This window comes from Drosophila arizonae, chromosome 2 (assembly GCF_054131065.1).
Source record: "Drosophila arizonae isolate 15081-1271.41 chromosome 2, UAZ_ARI_1.0, whole genome shotgun sequence".
Taxonomy (NCBI): domain Eukaryota; kingdom Metazoa; phylum Arthropoda; class Insecta; order Diptera; family Drosophilidae; genus Drosophila; species Drosophila arizonae.
Genome location: NC_142922.1, coordinates 13,255,887 through 13,271,018, shown reverse-complemented (window position 1 = coordinate 13,271,018; position 15,132 = coordinate 13,255,887). Strand labels below are relative to the sequence as shown.

The 15,132-nt window shown below is 38.6% G+C and overlaps 2 protein-coding genes and 1 pseudogene across 6 annotated transcripts in view; 1 reads left to right on the top strand and 2 right to left on the bottom strand.

Moving 5' to 3' along the window:
* The first annotated feature begins 6,071 nt into the window (after positions 1 to 6,071).
* Nlg4 (Neuroligin 4) overlaps positions 6,072 to 15,132 on the top strand; it is a 57,596-nt gene continuing 48,535 nt past the window's right edge. For 3 of the 5 annotated variants that reach the window (XM_089466814.1, XM_089466772.1, XM_089466609.1), the window contains exons 1-4: positions 6,112 to 6,509; positions 7,014 to 7,470; positions 14,389 to 14,818; positions 14,895 to 15,112. In XM_089466814.1, coding sequence (XP_089322940.1) covers positions 14,553 to 14,818; positions 14,895 to 15,112 — 484 coding nt within the window. In that variant the 5' untranslated portion in view covers positions 6,112 to 6,509; positions 7,014 to 7,470; positions 14,389 to 14,552. Of the gene's footprint in view, positions 6,510 to 7,013; positions 7,471 to 14,388; positions 14,819 to 14,894; positions 15,113 to 15,132 lie in introns of all 5 variants that reach the window. The other 2 variants (XM_089466664.1, XM_089466720.1) reach the window with 2 other exon arrangements.
* LOC108620989 (uncharacterized) lies at positions 9,454 to 11,159 on the bottom strand. Its single transcript, XM_018018050.2, has one exon. It carries the CDS (start codon positions 10,955 to 10,957, stop codon positions 9,605 to 9,607), a length of 1,353 nt encoding a protein of 450 aa, XP_017873539.1. The 5' UTR covers positions 10,958 to 11,159; the 3' UTR covers positions 9,454 to 9,604.
* Positions 11,766 to 13,013, bottom strand: LOC149270324 (uncharacterized; annotated as a pseudogene).

Genomic DNA, 15,132 nt, shown 5'->3' with positions numbered 1-15,132 from the left:
CAACAATTTCACTTATTCGTACATAAAATACATGTACATTATATTTGTATGTGTGTTGCCATTTTTCGCATAATTTTTGTATTATTTTTTATTTTTCAATATGAAGGCAATCAAGCAAGGCTTTAAAAACTTTTTATGAACAATTTATATCATTTGCATACAACGATAAAATTGATTTTTTACAGTGGCACAGTTATTGTAAATATATGCGCTGGCCACAATAAATTCTGAATCGAAATCCAGCTGTGCTTGAATTTATTTTTTAAGACCATCAACTGCAGCGAGGTAAATATTTTAATACTGTTGACTATGCAAACAAATAATGGCGTAAAAAAAAAAATGGGTGAACTATGTCTTCACTAAAGTTTCCCTTAGCACAGGTAGTCAAGCATCAAGCGCTTGTGCCGCTTGACAAGTCAAATACTAAATTTCACTTTTCAGATAATTAAAAGGGGAAAGTCTCCCATCTCAATATGCAACACGCTCTCTTAATTAAATTTTTGTATTTATTTTTTTTATTTTTTTTTTAGTGGATGCAACGAAATATGCGTCTGACCCATTCTGGCTGCTAGCTCTGGCATCTTTGCCTGCTGCCTCAGACTGTGCAAGCCATGGCAAATTCTTCGAGTTGAATCTTTTATGAAGCTGCAAGCAAATTGTATTGGCATAATGAACAATTAAAGTGCTGCTCGTGATTTGAGTCTGTGGCTGTGCATTAAGTGCGCATTGTCTGTCTGTTTTCTGGCGCTTTTCAATTTATAGCAAATTGCAAAGTTTCGCACTGCGGCCCGGCTACCTCGGAGCCAAAAAATCGCTGTAGGCCAGCAAACAATTTGCGGCTGTAAACTTCAATTGCGCGTTAAATTTTCCATGTCGACATTTTGTGGCCGCCCTCTTTCACAGTGCACAGAGTGCTCCTGCTCCAGCTCCCGCTCCTGCTGCTGCTGCTGCTCTGTCGCCCCTCGCGTGGCCCATCTCTTATTAATGGCATTAATTAAAAATTTAATTTGTAACAAACCCGTTTGGTTGTTAAATTCGCGCTCTGATTTTCCCAGCACTGATTTCAGTCTCGCTCTCGGCTGTCGCGCTAACAAATTTTTGCGACATAAATCAACCGTTTGAGTTAGCCCCACAGCTTACTGCCTGCGCTCCCTAGATGTGCCACAAAACATTTATCATAATCATTATTCTATTTACGGGTGACCTTCAAGCAATGGCTAGCAAAACACAAACCCCCAAAAAAGCAAAAGAAAACAACTATAGAGTTTCTATGTTAAAGAAATACATATATATTGAACGACTGATATATACTGAAAATAATTATAATATTATAAATCTTATTTTAATAATATTAATAATATTCGACAAAAAAAAAAAATAACATTTACTTGCAATAATAATATGATTTTGCAGAATACTGGAGCAAACTAAAAGATAAGCTATTAATGTAAAGCACAGCACTTATCAATAAAGTATACTAAATATCTATAAATATAATACGATCAATTATGGGAACCTCTATGACCAAAATTTTACTGAACTGAGTGAAACGCAAAATCTCCGTTACTCAACAATTAAAATACGTTCTTTGTGATTAAGGCTTTATTTAAAATCTCTATAAAATATATAAGATTAACCCAAATTCATTATGTTTTTAAATATTCGCAAAACAAAAAAAAAATAAATAAATAAAAAAAAACAATATAATGTACAATTATTTATTTCAGATATTTGAAGAGATTTACAATTTTTTCCTTAGCATAACGAATTAAGCAATTAAGATACGAATTATTTAATTAGATGCTCCACAAAACATTTATCATAATCATTATTCTATTTACGGGTGACCTTCAAGCAATGGCTAGCAAAACACAAATCCCCAAAAAAGCAAAAGGAAACAACTATAGAGTTCCTATGTTAAAGAAATACATATATATTGAACGACTGATATATACTGAAAATAATTATAATATTATAAATCTTATTTTAATAATATTAATAATATTCGACAAAAAAAAAAAATAACATTTACTTGCAATAATAATATGATTTTGCAGAATACTGGAGCAAACTAAAAGATAAGCTATTAATGTAAAGCACAGCACTTATCAATAAAGTATACTAAATATCTATAAATATAATACGATCAATTATGGGAACCTCTATGACCAAAATTTTACTGAACTGAGTGAAACGCAAAATCTCCGTTACTCAACAATTAAAATACGTTCTTTGTGATTAAGGCTTTATTTAAAATCTCTATAAAATATATAAGATTAACCCAAATTCATTATGTTTTTAAATATTCGCAAAACAAAAAAAAAATAAATAAATAAAAAAAAAACAATATAATGTACAATTATTTATTTCAGATATTTGAAGAGATTTACAATTTTTTCCTTAGCATAACGAATTAAGCAATTAAGATACGAATTATTTAATTAATTAAAAGAATTTATTTGCATCGTCACACATAGGATAGCATAGTACACATAAGTAATTATATTTTATTCCCTTGACACGAATAAACATTCCGAATAGTATAAGAAAGTATAGAAAATGCGAGTCCCGCCTTAACTTGGACTTCTTAAACACAAAAGCTTGAGGGACTTTGTCAATTCGTGGTTTTAATCCCTGGCTCTGATGTGCCCATAAATTAAAGAAACACACGCACACACACACACACCCAGTTATATATGAGTGTGTATACTGTATGCTATGGACATATATATATTTATACACGTCATCGAAAGTGGCTTTTCCTGCCTTTTCGTATGTGGCTGCCGCAGCATTTCTGGGCTTAAGAAGGCCGGATGGTCTTTGGCTTTTCTCATCCAAAATTGAACAAAAAAGAAAAAACTTTTTAATTATGTTTGCGTTTTAGTCAGGGTCCTAATCTGTCTACCAAAACATCTTACCACACACCCATTAATATATGCTGAGTTTTGGGTCCGCTTATAAGCCAACAATATATACGCATTGCGGACTACATGGCGTATGTGTAATAAATGTAAAGCAAGTGCAAATGCTTTTCTCCTTTACAAACGCTGCCAACGTTTTCGTACAAATGTTCCTACATTTATTTTTCGTTAAATTATCATACCAAATACTCGCATTGATATATGCGATGCTATTATCTTTTCTTTTTGTACTTATTTATTCTTTTATTATACCCTGAACCCATTTTCAATGGGAAATCAGGGTATAATGGTTTTGTTGAAATGTATGTAACAGGGAGAAGGAGGCGTGGCAGACCCCACAAAGTATATATATTCTTGATCAGGGTGACGAGCTGAGTTGATTTGGCCCTGTCCGTCTGTCTGTCCGTCTGTCCGTCTGTCCGTCTGTCCGTCTGTCCGTCTGTCCGTCTGTCCGTCTGTCCGTATGTATGAACGCGTCGATTTCAGAAGATATAAGAGCTAGAGACTTCAAATTTTTTTTAAAATGTCCGTAATTACAGCGCGCATATCAAGTTTATCATTAAAATTCGATAACTCATCCCGATCTTTTTTTATCGATAAAAAACCTTATCGAAAACCTGTTATAAAATTATATCTTCTACACCTTTATTGCTAGAGTCTCCAAATTTTTAATGTATGCTTATATGCAATTTATACAATTTCGGTTTTTGTTAAAATTTACCCCCCACCCTTAAATTCACCCCCTCACCCTCACTTTTGTAAAAAGCGTATTTCAAATACTAGAGACTTGTGCTTTGGCAATTACATGCATATCCATGTTATAATCATAATCTGAAAGTTTCATGAAGATCGTACGTCCATAAAAAAAGTTATTAAACAATTAAGTTCTCATAGTAAGCGCACACTGCAGCCCATGCGTGTTTATGCGTGGGTGCTTGTGTGTGTATGTGTTTGTGTATGTGTGTGTGTATGTGTTTGTGTATGTGTGTGTGTATGTGTATGTGTGTGTATGCGTTTGTGTATGTATGCGTGTGTGTGTGTGTATGTGTGTCTGTATGCGTGTGTGTATATGTATGCCTGTGTGTGTGTGCGTGTTTCTTGTGTAAGCTGAAAGACGCGAAAAATTATTGAAATATCTATTGCTCCAAGGGTTCAGGGGATCTCGTAGTCGAGCAGTCTCGACTAGAGCTTTCTTACTTGTTTTTATTTTTATTTTTTTACTCTGCTTTTTATACCCTGAACCCATTTTCAATGGGAAATCAGGGTATAATGGTTTTGTTGAAATGTATGTAACAGGGAGAAGGAGGCGTGGCAGACCCCACAAAGTATATATATTCTTGATCAGGGTGACGAGCTGAGTTGATTTGGCCCTGTCCGTCTGTCTGTCCGTCTGTCCGTCTGTCCGTCTGTCCGTATGTATGAACGCGTCGATTTCAGAAGATATAAGAGCTAGAGACTTCAAATTTTTTTTAAAATGTCCGTAATTACAGCGCGCATATCAAGTTTATCATTAAAAATCGATAACTCATCCCGATCTTTTTTATCGATAAAAAACCTTATCGAAAACCAGTTATAAAATTATACCTTCTACACCTTTATAGCTAGAGTCTCCAAATTTTTAATGTATGCTTATATGCAATTTATACAATTTCGGTTTTTGTTAAAATTTACCCCCCACCTCTAAATTCACCCCCTCACCCTCACTTTTGTAAAAAGCGTATTTCAAATACTAGAGACTTGTGCTTTGGCAATTACATGCATATTCATGTTATAATCATAATCTGAAAGTTTCATGAAGATCGCACGTCCATAAAAAAAGTTATTAAACAATTAAGTTCTCATAGTAAGCGCACACTGCAGCCCATGTGTGTTTATGCGTGGGTGCTTGTGTGTGTATGTGTATGTGTGTGTATGTGTTTGTGTATGTGTGTGTGTATGTGTGTGTGTGTATGCGTTTGTGTGTGTATGCCTGTGTGTGTGTGTGTGTCTGTATGCGTGTGTGTGTATGTGTGCCTGTGTGTGCGTACGTGCCTGTGTGTGTGTGTGTGTGTGTGTGTGTGTGCGTGTTTCTTGTGTAAGCTGAAAGACGCGAAAAATTATTGAAATATCTATTGCTCCAAGGGTTCAGGGGATCTCGTAGTCGAGCAGTCTCGACTAGAGCTTTCTTACTTGTTTTCCTTCGGTTCGCTTTCCTTCTTTTTATGTTTGGTTTTCAATTATGTGCTGTCCTTGGCAGCCCGCACAGTGATTCTCCTTGAACTTTTTGTCTGTCCGCTATCTGACAGGACTTCAAAATGCCAGAGCAGAGAATGTGGTCAAATCACACGCACGCTTAGCCCGCAATACTCGATTCGTTGCCATTGATTTAAGCTGATGACTGACCAGGAGTGCTGCTCCGAGGCAAGGTGGCTCCAAAGGACTTACGTGTCCATAGAAATTTGTCTTGAAATGGTTAAGTGGATTGCTATTCGTGCTCTGGCATAATATACATCAAAGCGTGAATTATATTGATATACGATTCGTTAACATTTCAAACATTCATCATAATTCAGCCTAAAGACAAGAAAGAAAGTAGATCATAAATATATATAATATAAATATTGCTTAATATAACATAAGTAAGAGTATAAACATTGTCTAACATTTTAATATTTAAAGCTAAAATTTTCTACAGCTATTCCTGGAAGTTTGTCATCCTTATTTAACATTTACGTCATAATAATACATAATACATAATATGGAATTTTGTCAGATTTATCCAGCTATTCTCAATCCCCATACTGTAAACTTGATTTGTCTAATTAATCAGAAAAAATGCTTTAATGCACAGCAAAGCAACGCAAGTGAGGGTCGTCAACCATTACCTGCCCCAACGGCTGATTTCTCGCAATCGGTAAGTGGCTGAGGCCAGGCGAGGCAAGGAAATCGCTGAGAGAAGGTCGCAAAGCCAAAGAGGCGAACAAATGGAAACGATGGCTGAACAGCTGTTGAACGATTACCGAGTGGAGCGTAAGAGCGAAAGCTCGCTGCTCTGAATACGTTCCACTTCCATTCGTGTGCGTGCGCTCTCCTGCTCGGCTTCCGTATTACTCTCGCTCTCAATTTCGCCGAAACTTAACCCACATACCAGCTGCTGCTGCTGCTGCTGCTGCGGCTTCCGTTCGACAGTCGACTCTGAAGCCGTTGGCTCAAGAATCCAACTTCAGTCGTTGGAATTCATTCGGGCGTCGTGGACACAACTGAGCCTCCGTGCATGAGCCCAGTATCTTTGTATGAGTATTGCTCTATCTGTGTGTGTGTGTGTGTTTGTGCGTGTACGTATATCTGTGCCTGTGTGTAGTTTATGGGCACAAGGCGGCTAATACTAGCGAATGGAAAAGAAAAAAAAATAAGGCCAGCTGCTCGAGCGACTAAAGCGTTCAAACAAATGGGCAAAAAGTTCTTCAGGCTTTGAGGCGCGTCTGACTGCCGGTACCGTTAGCATTACCGTTGCTGTCGCCGTTACCGTTAGCTTTTTCGTAACAAAGCCGCGTCACCACAGCATCCGCCTGCTGCTGGCTCGCGCTGTCTTCGCGCTGGCGTCTAAAAGTATGCAGGCAAAGGCATTGTCCACCCCCTCCTAAGCACTTTACACACACTCGGCCAGCCCACTTTCCGGTCATTGACGTTTGCGTTTAATTAAAGCAATTGCATGCCACATCGAGTGTGCTGCTTTCCTGTGCCTCGCATGCAACTTTAATCGCTGCCCAGACAACAACTCAGCACGCCAAAGGCAGCCAACCCGAAACGCGAACGGAGCCACAGCCAAAGCACGTGTTGGCCAAGAATTGTGCGCACATGGCTACAGATTGTTTTATAGTTGACTTCTAAGGATATTCACTACCTGATTGAAAATTTCAAATAAATGAATCATATCTACAAATATCGTTACTTTATTGATTATTAATATTTTATTGTGTATTTTAAACAATTCTGAAAGTGTGTTCGGAATTTTATATAGTCGAGAAATTTTGTTTATTTTTATTTTTATTTATTCATAAAATTGTTTGCAATACAATGTTAAATATTTATTTACTTTTAAATTAACTTCAGAGATTACAATAATCACAATAAAAATCCATAAGAAAATGTAACGCAATAAAAGATAATTTCTCGCGATTGAGCAAGAGCAAAGAAGTGAACGAAAACGGTTTCATAATACAAAACCTTGCTCAAATATGTTTGCACGTGTGTGTGTTTGTGTGCAAAAGTGCGTATATTTGTCTGAGTGATAATAATAACTGAAGCACAAGAAAAATAAATATAATATAAATAAGGATACGCGGAATTGATATAAAAGGATTGTTATCGCCGCGACCGGACATTGATAAAATCAAGAACAACAGCCAGCCTCAGATCTGTGGACTATTATCGAAAGGCAGCAACAACAGCAACAACAACGTCGTCTGACAGCTGCCATAAAATAAAAGCACTGGCGTCAGCAATGGCCATCATGGCCAGAAACCAGATCCTTTCATATGCGTTCGCCTGGAGAAAGCATTAACACAAGGTAAATCAAGCAGACGGAGCACAAAGCCCAAAGCGAAATGAACCTAAAATTTTCATTGAAATGCAGAACACTGTCAAAAACATTTACCAAATGGATTGTTTTAGGCGCAGAGCTTTGTGAATCACAAATGTGATTCATGTTAACAGTAATTTCAAGGTCATTCGTTTATGGCTATAAACATAAGCTCTTAACTGTTTCCTTGTTCAAATTCGGTAATAAAAGTATGAACTTTATTAGCATTATTTTGTTTTATAATACCAAACATTTCGACTTAATTTATATCTTTATAAAAGTGCAGAAAAAATAAAAACATGAGAATGTAGGCTTGTTTATAACAGTCGACTCTGCATTTCGTAATTATTATATGCCCTGTTAGGTGAAATAGCCTTTGCTGATTAACAATAGCTACAAAAATCTATTTAAATAAATAAAATATTATATCAACTGTCAAATATTATAACAATTGTAAATTTCACGAAATTGTTGTAATTTCAACAAATAATTACGACTTTTTTCAAATGGATTAACAATATTATAGCTGCAATTAAATTCTGATTTTACGGTTAAATTATAATTGTAATTAATATTGTAATTCCAAGAAATATTTATACCTTTTTTTCATGTATTTTAGTTTTTGTGTAGTATTTTATTTTAAACAAGCTTTAAATAAACAGTTTATTAAATTTTGTATATTTGTATACTTTCATCAACCCAAAAGCCTTTGAAGCTGTCGTCTTTTGGTAGCTCTTTGCTGTGAGGGGAAAGTACATTTATTGGTACTGCAATAATCATCATTTGACCATATCAATCAACTGATTTCTTACATGCCACACTGTCGATGGGCCTAAAATCAATTCAAGGATGATAAATTAGTTAAAAGTTTGTGCCTAGGCGCCAATATTGTGCAGCCGAGACTCGTCTCGACTTTCACTTGTCACTGCCACAAATAATAAGCGATTATAATGCCGTAAATCTAGACAACGACAACAACAACGACGACAGTAATAGCAGCAATATGAGTAGTCCAAGCGCCGCCCTGCCAGACGGCCCAGTCACGTTCACAGCATCAGTGGGTGGCGGTAAATGCGGCGAATCCTATGCCCAGGTGAGGCAGCGTCAGGCAGCAGTAATTTGGGGACTATCGACGACGCGCATAATACAAGCTGTCAAAGGGAAGGTGTCATAATTTACGATAATCCCAAAACACGCGCGTACGCTTATCACTCATACGCCGCGTCAGCAGATGAGGCGAATGAGCTGTGCTTGCGTCGATTTCAAATTATTCATGCTTTATGTTCCACTTTTTCTTTTTCATTTTATTGATTAGGCCTTCTGCGAATTTGTTTTATATTACAACAGCAATATTAATAACGGCAGGTGCTCTGCTTCCCTCGCTTAAATTCGAGACGGCTGGGCTTGAGACTTCCCATTTTGCTTAAATTACCGTAATCCGTATTTTTTTCTGTCGCTTTCAAAATGCAAAATGTTTAAAAATAAGCAATGAAGGGAATAATGACGATATTAAATATTAATAAATATTAAAAGTACCACTATTATTAATATTTCTTAATACCCACTTAATAAATTCGTTTGTTATAATATTAATTTTATCATATATTTTATTATAATATTAATTTTATTATATATTAAATAAATAATAATTATTACATACTACATCAATAATAGACACATATTTATCCTTTGATAGACTATTGACTAAATTTGGAGTATATATATACTACTACTATAGATATATATACTACTAATATAGACAATCTCCTATTAAAATGTCCAACGCATAATAATCTCCTACAGTTTTACAGCAGAAGTTAATAAATGAATGTTAACATTTCAAGTCTATCGTCTATTGAATTACGAACTTACTCCTTTTTCGGGACAGCCAAGGCAGTGATAAATTGTTTCAAGAATTGCCTTCAAGCTCCAAAAGTTACTGGAAAAATGATTCTGACAACAATTAAAATATATTCTATTGAAATGATTTATTTCACTCTAAATATATGTAGAGGGAGTGTGTAATTCTAAATCATTTTGAATTTCGTACTATACGGAGAAATTTAATCTTTAGTGAAATGATTTGATATTACTTCTATAGCCGTCTGCTTACATATAAAATTTATTTCGATACATTGTTAATCCTGAGCGGCTCTATGTTGAAACGATCGCTTAGATCCTGCAGAATGGAGACTGTGCACGGCAGCAATGGTAGGCCGCCTTGATCATCCACCATTTGCATATGCTGCAATTCCTTGTCACCTGGCAGCCATGGAGGCTGCGCAGGATCGCACGGTATGACGCTGCGCAGCAGCTGATGGAAATCAGCGAGCCTTTCCTCGAAGGAGACACAAAAACGCATGGGATCAATCGCTATGTAGACCTGGCCCAGGTCAGCCTGTTCCCTCTCCCAACTAAAAAGTCCGCGTCGTCGCAATTGCGATGCGTATCGGGCGCCAGTCATGACCCCGCAGAGTATATCCACCATGGCGGCCAATCCGAAGCCCTTATGCTCGGGCGTAAAGGCCCGCAGACGTTGGGCACGCAGCGCTTCGACGATGCAGGTTGTCGGCATGCCATGGCAATTGAGCGCCACATTGTCGGGCAAGTCGTGCAAATACCCATTGGAATACTCCAGCTCCAGCTGCTCAATGGGATAGGCGGACATGCCCACTTCCATGAGGAGCTGTTCGCGAGTGCTGCCCGCCGCACAGGCAATCGAGTTTCGACCCAGCAAAGGCTCGACGCCGCCGTTGGGCACCAGGGTGGCTGGTCCATTCGACATGCAGATGCCGATCATACGATGGGACAGCGCTTGACTGGCATACCACGACTCCAGCCCAATTGAGTTGGAGTGGCATGCTGCCACGTAGCCAAGGCCCTGCTTGCGAGCCTTATCCATGGCCAAGTCCATGCAATAGTTGGCCACCACCGGCCCCGGCGCATTCTGGCCGTCCACCAGGGCCAGCGCGTCTCGCTCGCTCAGCACCTTCGGCTGCATGTGTGGGTCGATCGTAAGGTTGTGTAGGTCCACCGTAATGGCAGGCAGCTGATGTATGCCCATGCTCCGCTGACCCATGTAGTCGGCAGCAATTAGAGCATCGGCCATTTCGCCAGCTGCCTCATGCGGCACATCCATGGCCGCAAACACGTCACGCACAAATCGCTGCGCCTCCAGCACATCTACAAGGACTTCCTTATTCTCACAATTTGCTATGGTTGCCTGCGGCTCTCGGTATCCTCTGCACATGAGTAACACACGCTTCAGATTCTCCCAGAGTAGGTCTGAGCCTGGCCTGCCATATCTTGGATCGGGCGCGTTGCATTTTGTCCCACTATTGTTTGCCTCGCTCGCAGACTGCCCGCCACACGGCTGAAATATCTCTTTAGTGGTGCTGGTGCTGGCTAAGGTGTCCGTGCTGGGCAGGGGCCGCACTTTTCGTAATGTGTCGAGAAAGTACAGTACTTTTCGCATTGCAGTCTATATCGTCGAAATTCAACTTCAATAATGATTAGAGCAGCGCTGGGAACTTTCATTCAAATTTAATGTTACGTCAAAACAAGCATACATATTATGTCAAGTAGCGGTTTCCCGTATGGCAAACGGACAGAGGGACAGACGTCGCTTTGTGAACTGAACCACTCTGCCTATTGCTTACATTTGTAACAAACCCGCACCAAGAACTGCTTAGGTATGCTGTAATTATTTTGATTTATTCAATAGAACTTCTGAAAATTAGAAACATATAAAAACTGGCAATATACGAAGTGCACATGACATTATGAGGGTGAAATTGGTTAAGGGAAATTATTCTTCAGCACAATAATCATCGTAATGTTCCATATACTGATTAATAAAATCTCTGTGGGTGTAAATGTCTGTGACTTCAATACTATTCGAGCAATTATCTGTATCTAATCCACGTTTTGCATGGCTCACCACGCCGTACAAACAGATGAAGGAACTGTTTTGGGAATATCTTCCATGGAAACCACCCATATAGCCACTTCCACTGTCTCCCGCACATATACTAGAATAACTTCTGAGCTCTACGGTAAATAAATCCGACATTGGCGACGGGTCTTGCGGTACTATCTCGACAATTGCTAAGGTTAGGTTAGCAGACGATGTCAGAGTTGTCGTTTCCCATGAAACGATATCACCGGTAATGTGGAGCAGCATGCTCGGATTGTAATCATTATTAAAAATCCAAGGCAGACAAATCACTTTTGGATCATAGGCTTTGTTACTTCACGGCAATTTAATCTGAGCAATGCCCCACCTAAGGGGTCTGTAGTATATCCCCTGAAAATGGATTGAATTATGAGATTCATCCAAAAGTTGAGCTGATATTGACTTACCCATAGATGGTTATGCGATCTACTCGATCAAGACCATGGTCTTTGTCCATTATAGTATGTACCGATGTCGCATTTCCCCTTTCGAATCATTTGAGAGCAGCAGTCAGCACCAAGTTTCTTTTTATTCGAGTTCCAATGCATTGACGACTGAAGATTTTTCCGTTCGATATGTGAATCGGAACCGTCCAAGGTGACAAATGAGACGACAGCTTAAGTGCATTTTTACTTGTAAATGTGTAATTTGCCTCAATGTTGCCGCAAACCTCTGTACAATAGTCCTTCAACGCTGATCTGTCAGTCCAGGTGCCATCCTCTTGACATGTCACATTCAACGGATTTGGCGATTTCCGCGAACCAATTTTGCAATCGAACGTCACAACAGTTCCGGCCGGCATCATCTCCTGACAGTAAAACATATTTTGGCTTGGATTGGAGCAGTGCGGGACTAGCATGTCGTAGCAGGATATTTGGGTGCCTCTACGTTAAGATAAAAGAACTTTTAATTAGAGTACCTATTCTCCCTATTTAATCGCGCTTACTTTTACAATCTATATCCTCGTCGAAGCCTTTTTTTATCCATTCCTCATTATCGCATTGCAATTGAGAATTATTCGCCTTGGAGGGCACTAGTTTGGTATTGACCTTGCAAGAGAACTGTACAATCATATTAGTTATGGGCGGCTTAACTTCCGTGTTACATTTTGGAGGCTCGCACTTCATTATTATTAGATTCTCGTCATATTTGTCGATTACGCATCCATTCGTACCATTCGTGTTTGGATTGGTATTCGGTTTCTTTATTGAACATCGCGTATTATTCTTTCGCCATTCACCCGTTATTAAGCATACATCCCATTTAATGCCGTACATATTGCTACTGAGGTATTTGATTTGGATATACGAAACGATGAGTTCATATGGTATGAAGTTTCACCGTCGAATTTCAGGCCCCTATTTATTGGCTCCACACACGGTTTTGGAGCGTTTCCCTTCCATTTTTCATTGTCTGCACAAATTATCGGTATTTTATCGGAGCCATCAATGCAATCGAATTTGTTATCGCAGCATTGACTCTTGCTTATCCAGATGCCATTTGCGCATTGATAGTCGCCCTCACTACCAACCTTCCCCATACATAGATTCGCTGATTTATCTCGCCCATCCTCCATTTTATGGCATTCACCAGAATAGCACTGAATTTAGCCTCTACAAAAGGAAGTGATAATTTTTAATAAATTTTTCAAGGTTCATTTCGTCATGGAGCTAAAAATGCCACCAGTCTTGTATATTCGTAAGAATGTTACCCGAAATAAATCAAATTACAAATAAAATAATAATAACTGCATCGAATATTCGCCAATTTGCAAATGCATGGACAATTGTGGCCGGAATAGGGCCTGCAAAAAATGTTTAGTCTCTGGCTTTTATAAATACATTTTATCCAAATGACGCATGGAAAGTCATTTGGATAAAATATGTACTTTATGAGGTCTGCCACGCCTCCTGCCTGTTCAATTCAACGAAACCAAAACACTGCATTGCCATAGCTATATATGTATTCTTAAGTTGATTTCACAGTGAAGAGATATCAACAATAATATATTGAATGGCTGAGACTTTCAGTGGGCTTTACCGTATATAGCTTTATTTCGTACTCAGCACAGTCTCCACGTATGGTGGCGTTGTGAATTACACAGTTGGCATGTTCATCCGATCCGTCGGCGCAGTCGATAACGTCGTTACACTCTTTATGATAAAGAATATCAGCACCTTATGCACAAGGAAAAGATCTGGGTACATCCACATTTTTGCACACCATGAATGACTGAATTCAACACTTCCGGCTTCCAAAAAATAAACATATATAATAAATATACATATTTGCACCAATTGAATCATGATATATCGGACAAACTGTATTTCTGAAATAATTTAGCGCTATATCAGTGTATAAAAGTGAATTAGTTAGTAGAAGACAGAGTACCAAATGTTATTATTTTCTCTTATATATTATTTTTTTTTTATTTTGCAGTGAATTTCATTGCACTCGGAGCTGACTTTAAACTAAATACAGAACTTATATATAACCCTATAATTTCTTTTTTATATTTTTCTTTAAAATTGCTTAAAATTCTTATTATTGTTATTACCTGAATCCATTGAAAATAGGAAATCTGGGTATGAGGATTGTATGTAACAGGCAGAAGAAGGTGTTGCAGACCCCATATCGTATATATTCATGGTCAAGGCTATCAACTCTGTCCATCTGAGAGAAATATAACAAATTTGCGAGCGAGCATTTTAATAACTTGAAATAAATTGCAACTCTGCGCGAGCTCAACCGATCTAGGCTGGGCATTATAACTGAAGCCGAAAGAAATGTTTCACCAAAAACCGTCACCCGATAAGAGTCAGCTCGGCCTTGATGCCATGCTAATCAGCAAAAGTTTATGCTCGTTCCGTCTTTAGTATAGCTCTAGATTATATACTATATATAGTTTATATTGAAAGCAAATGTATATGAAAAATTTTTGTCTATTTCAGTTCCGAGAAAAATATTGGAAAATGAGTACTATGCACTTGAAATCAGACAATCAAGGCCACGCCTGTCAAGTAGTCGACTATAGATAGTGTATTCCACACGGAAGCTTTGACAACACAATTCCACGATATTCAAGTTCGTTAAGGAGAATCGAGACTCGCAGATCATGTGGAATAGCCCCCGGTCAATGCTGCAGCTGCGCCTGTTGCGCTTGATGCTGCTGTTATCGGTTGCATCAGTTGGCTGGTTTGATCACGCTACAGCCTCCACGCACGATGTCTACAACGGAGCGCGACCGGGACATCGGATCGTGCAGACCCGATATGGACGCTTACATGGAATGATTCTGCCGTTGGACAACTTTCGCTATCTACGATCAGTGGAAGTGTTCTTAGGCGTGCCCTATGCCACGCCTCCGATCAAACAAAACCGGTACGTGCCCCAAGGAGTAAATGGAATTTTAAAGATCTAAAGCCTTCTCTCTTAACTCTCTCGATATGCACTGTAGATTCAGTCCAACTCGTGCTCCAGCACCGTGGGACGGAATACGTATCTCCGATAAATACAGTCCCGTTTGCCCGCAACGGTTGCCCAATATACAAAATGAGACAGCCGCCTTGGAGAAGATGCCAAAGGGACGCCTGGAGTACCTGAAAAGGTTGCTGCCATTTTTAGAAAATCAATCCGAAGATTGCCTATACCTCAATATATTTTCGCCTGTTAATGGTAAGTCTCTAATGTAGATG

Bases quoted from the DNA above. Each gene is read 5' to 3' on its own strand.
- LOC108620989 (XM_018018050.2), bottom strand. From the start codon at position 10,957: ATGCGAAAAGTACTGTACTTTCTCGACACATTACGAAAAGTGCGGCCC.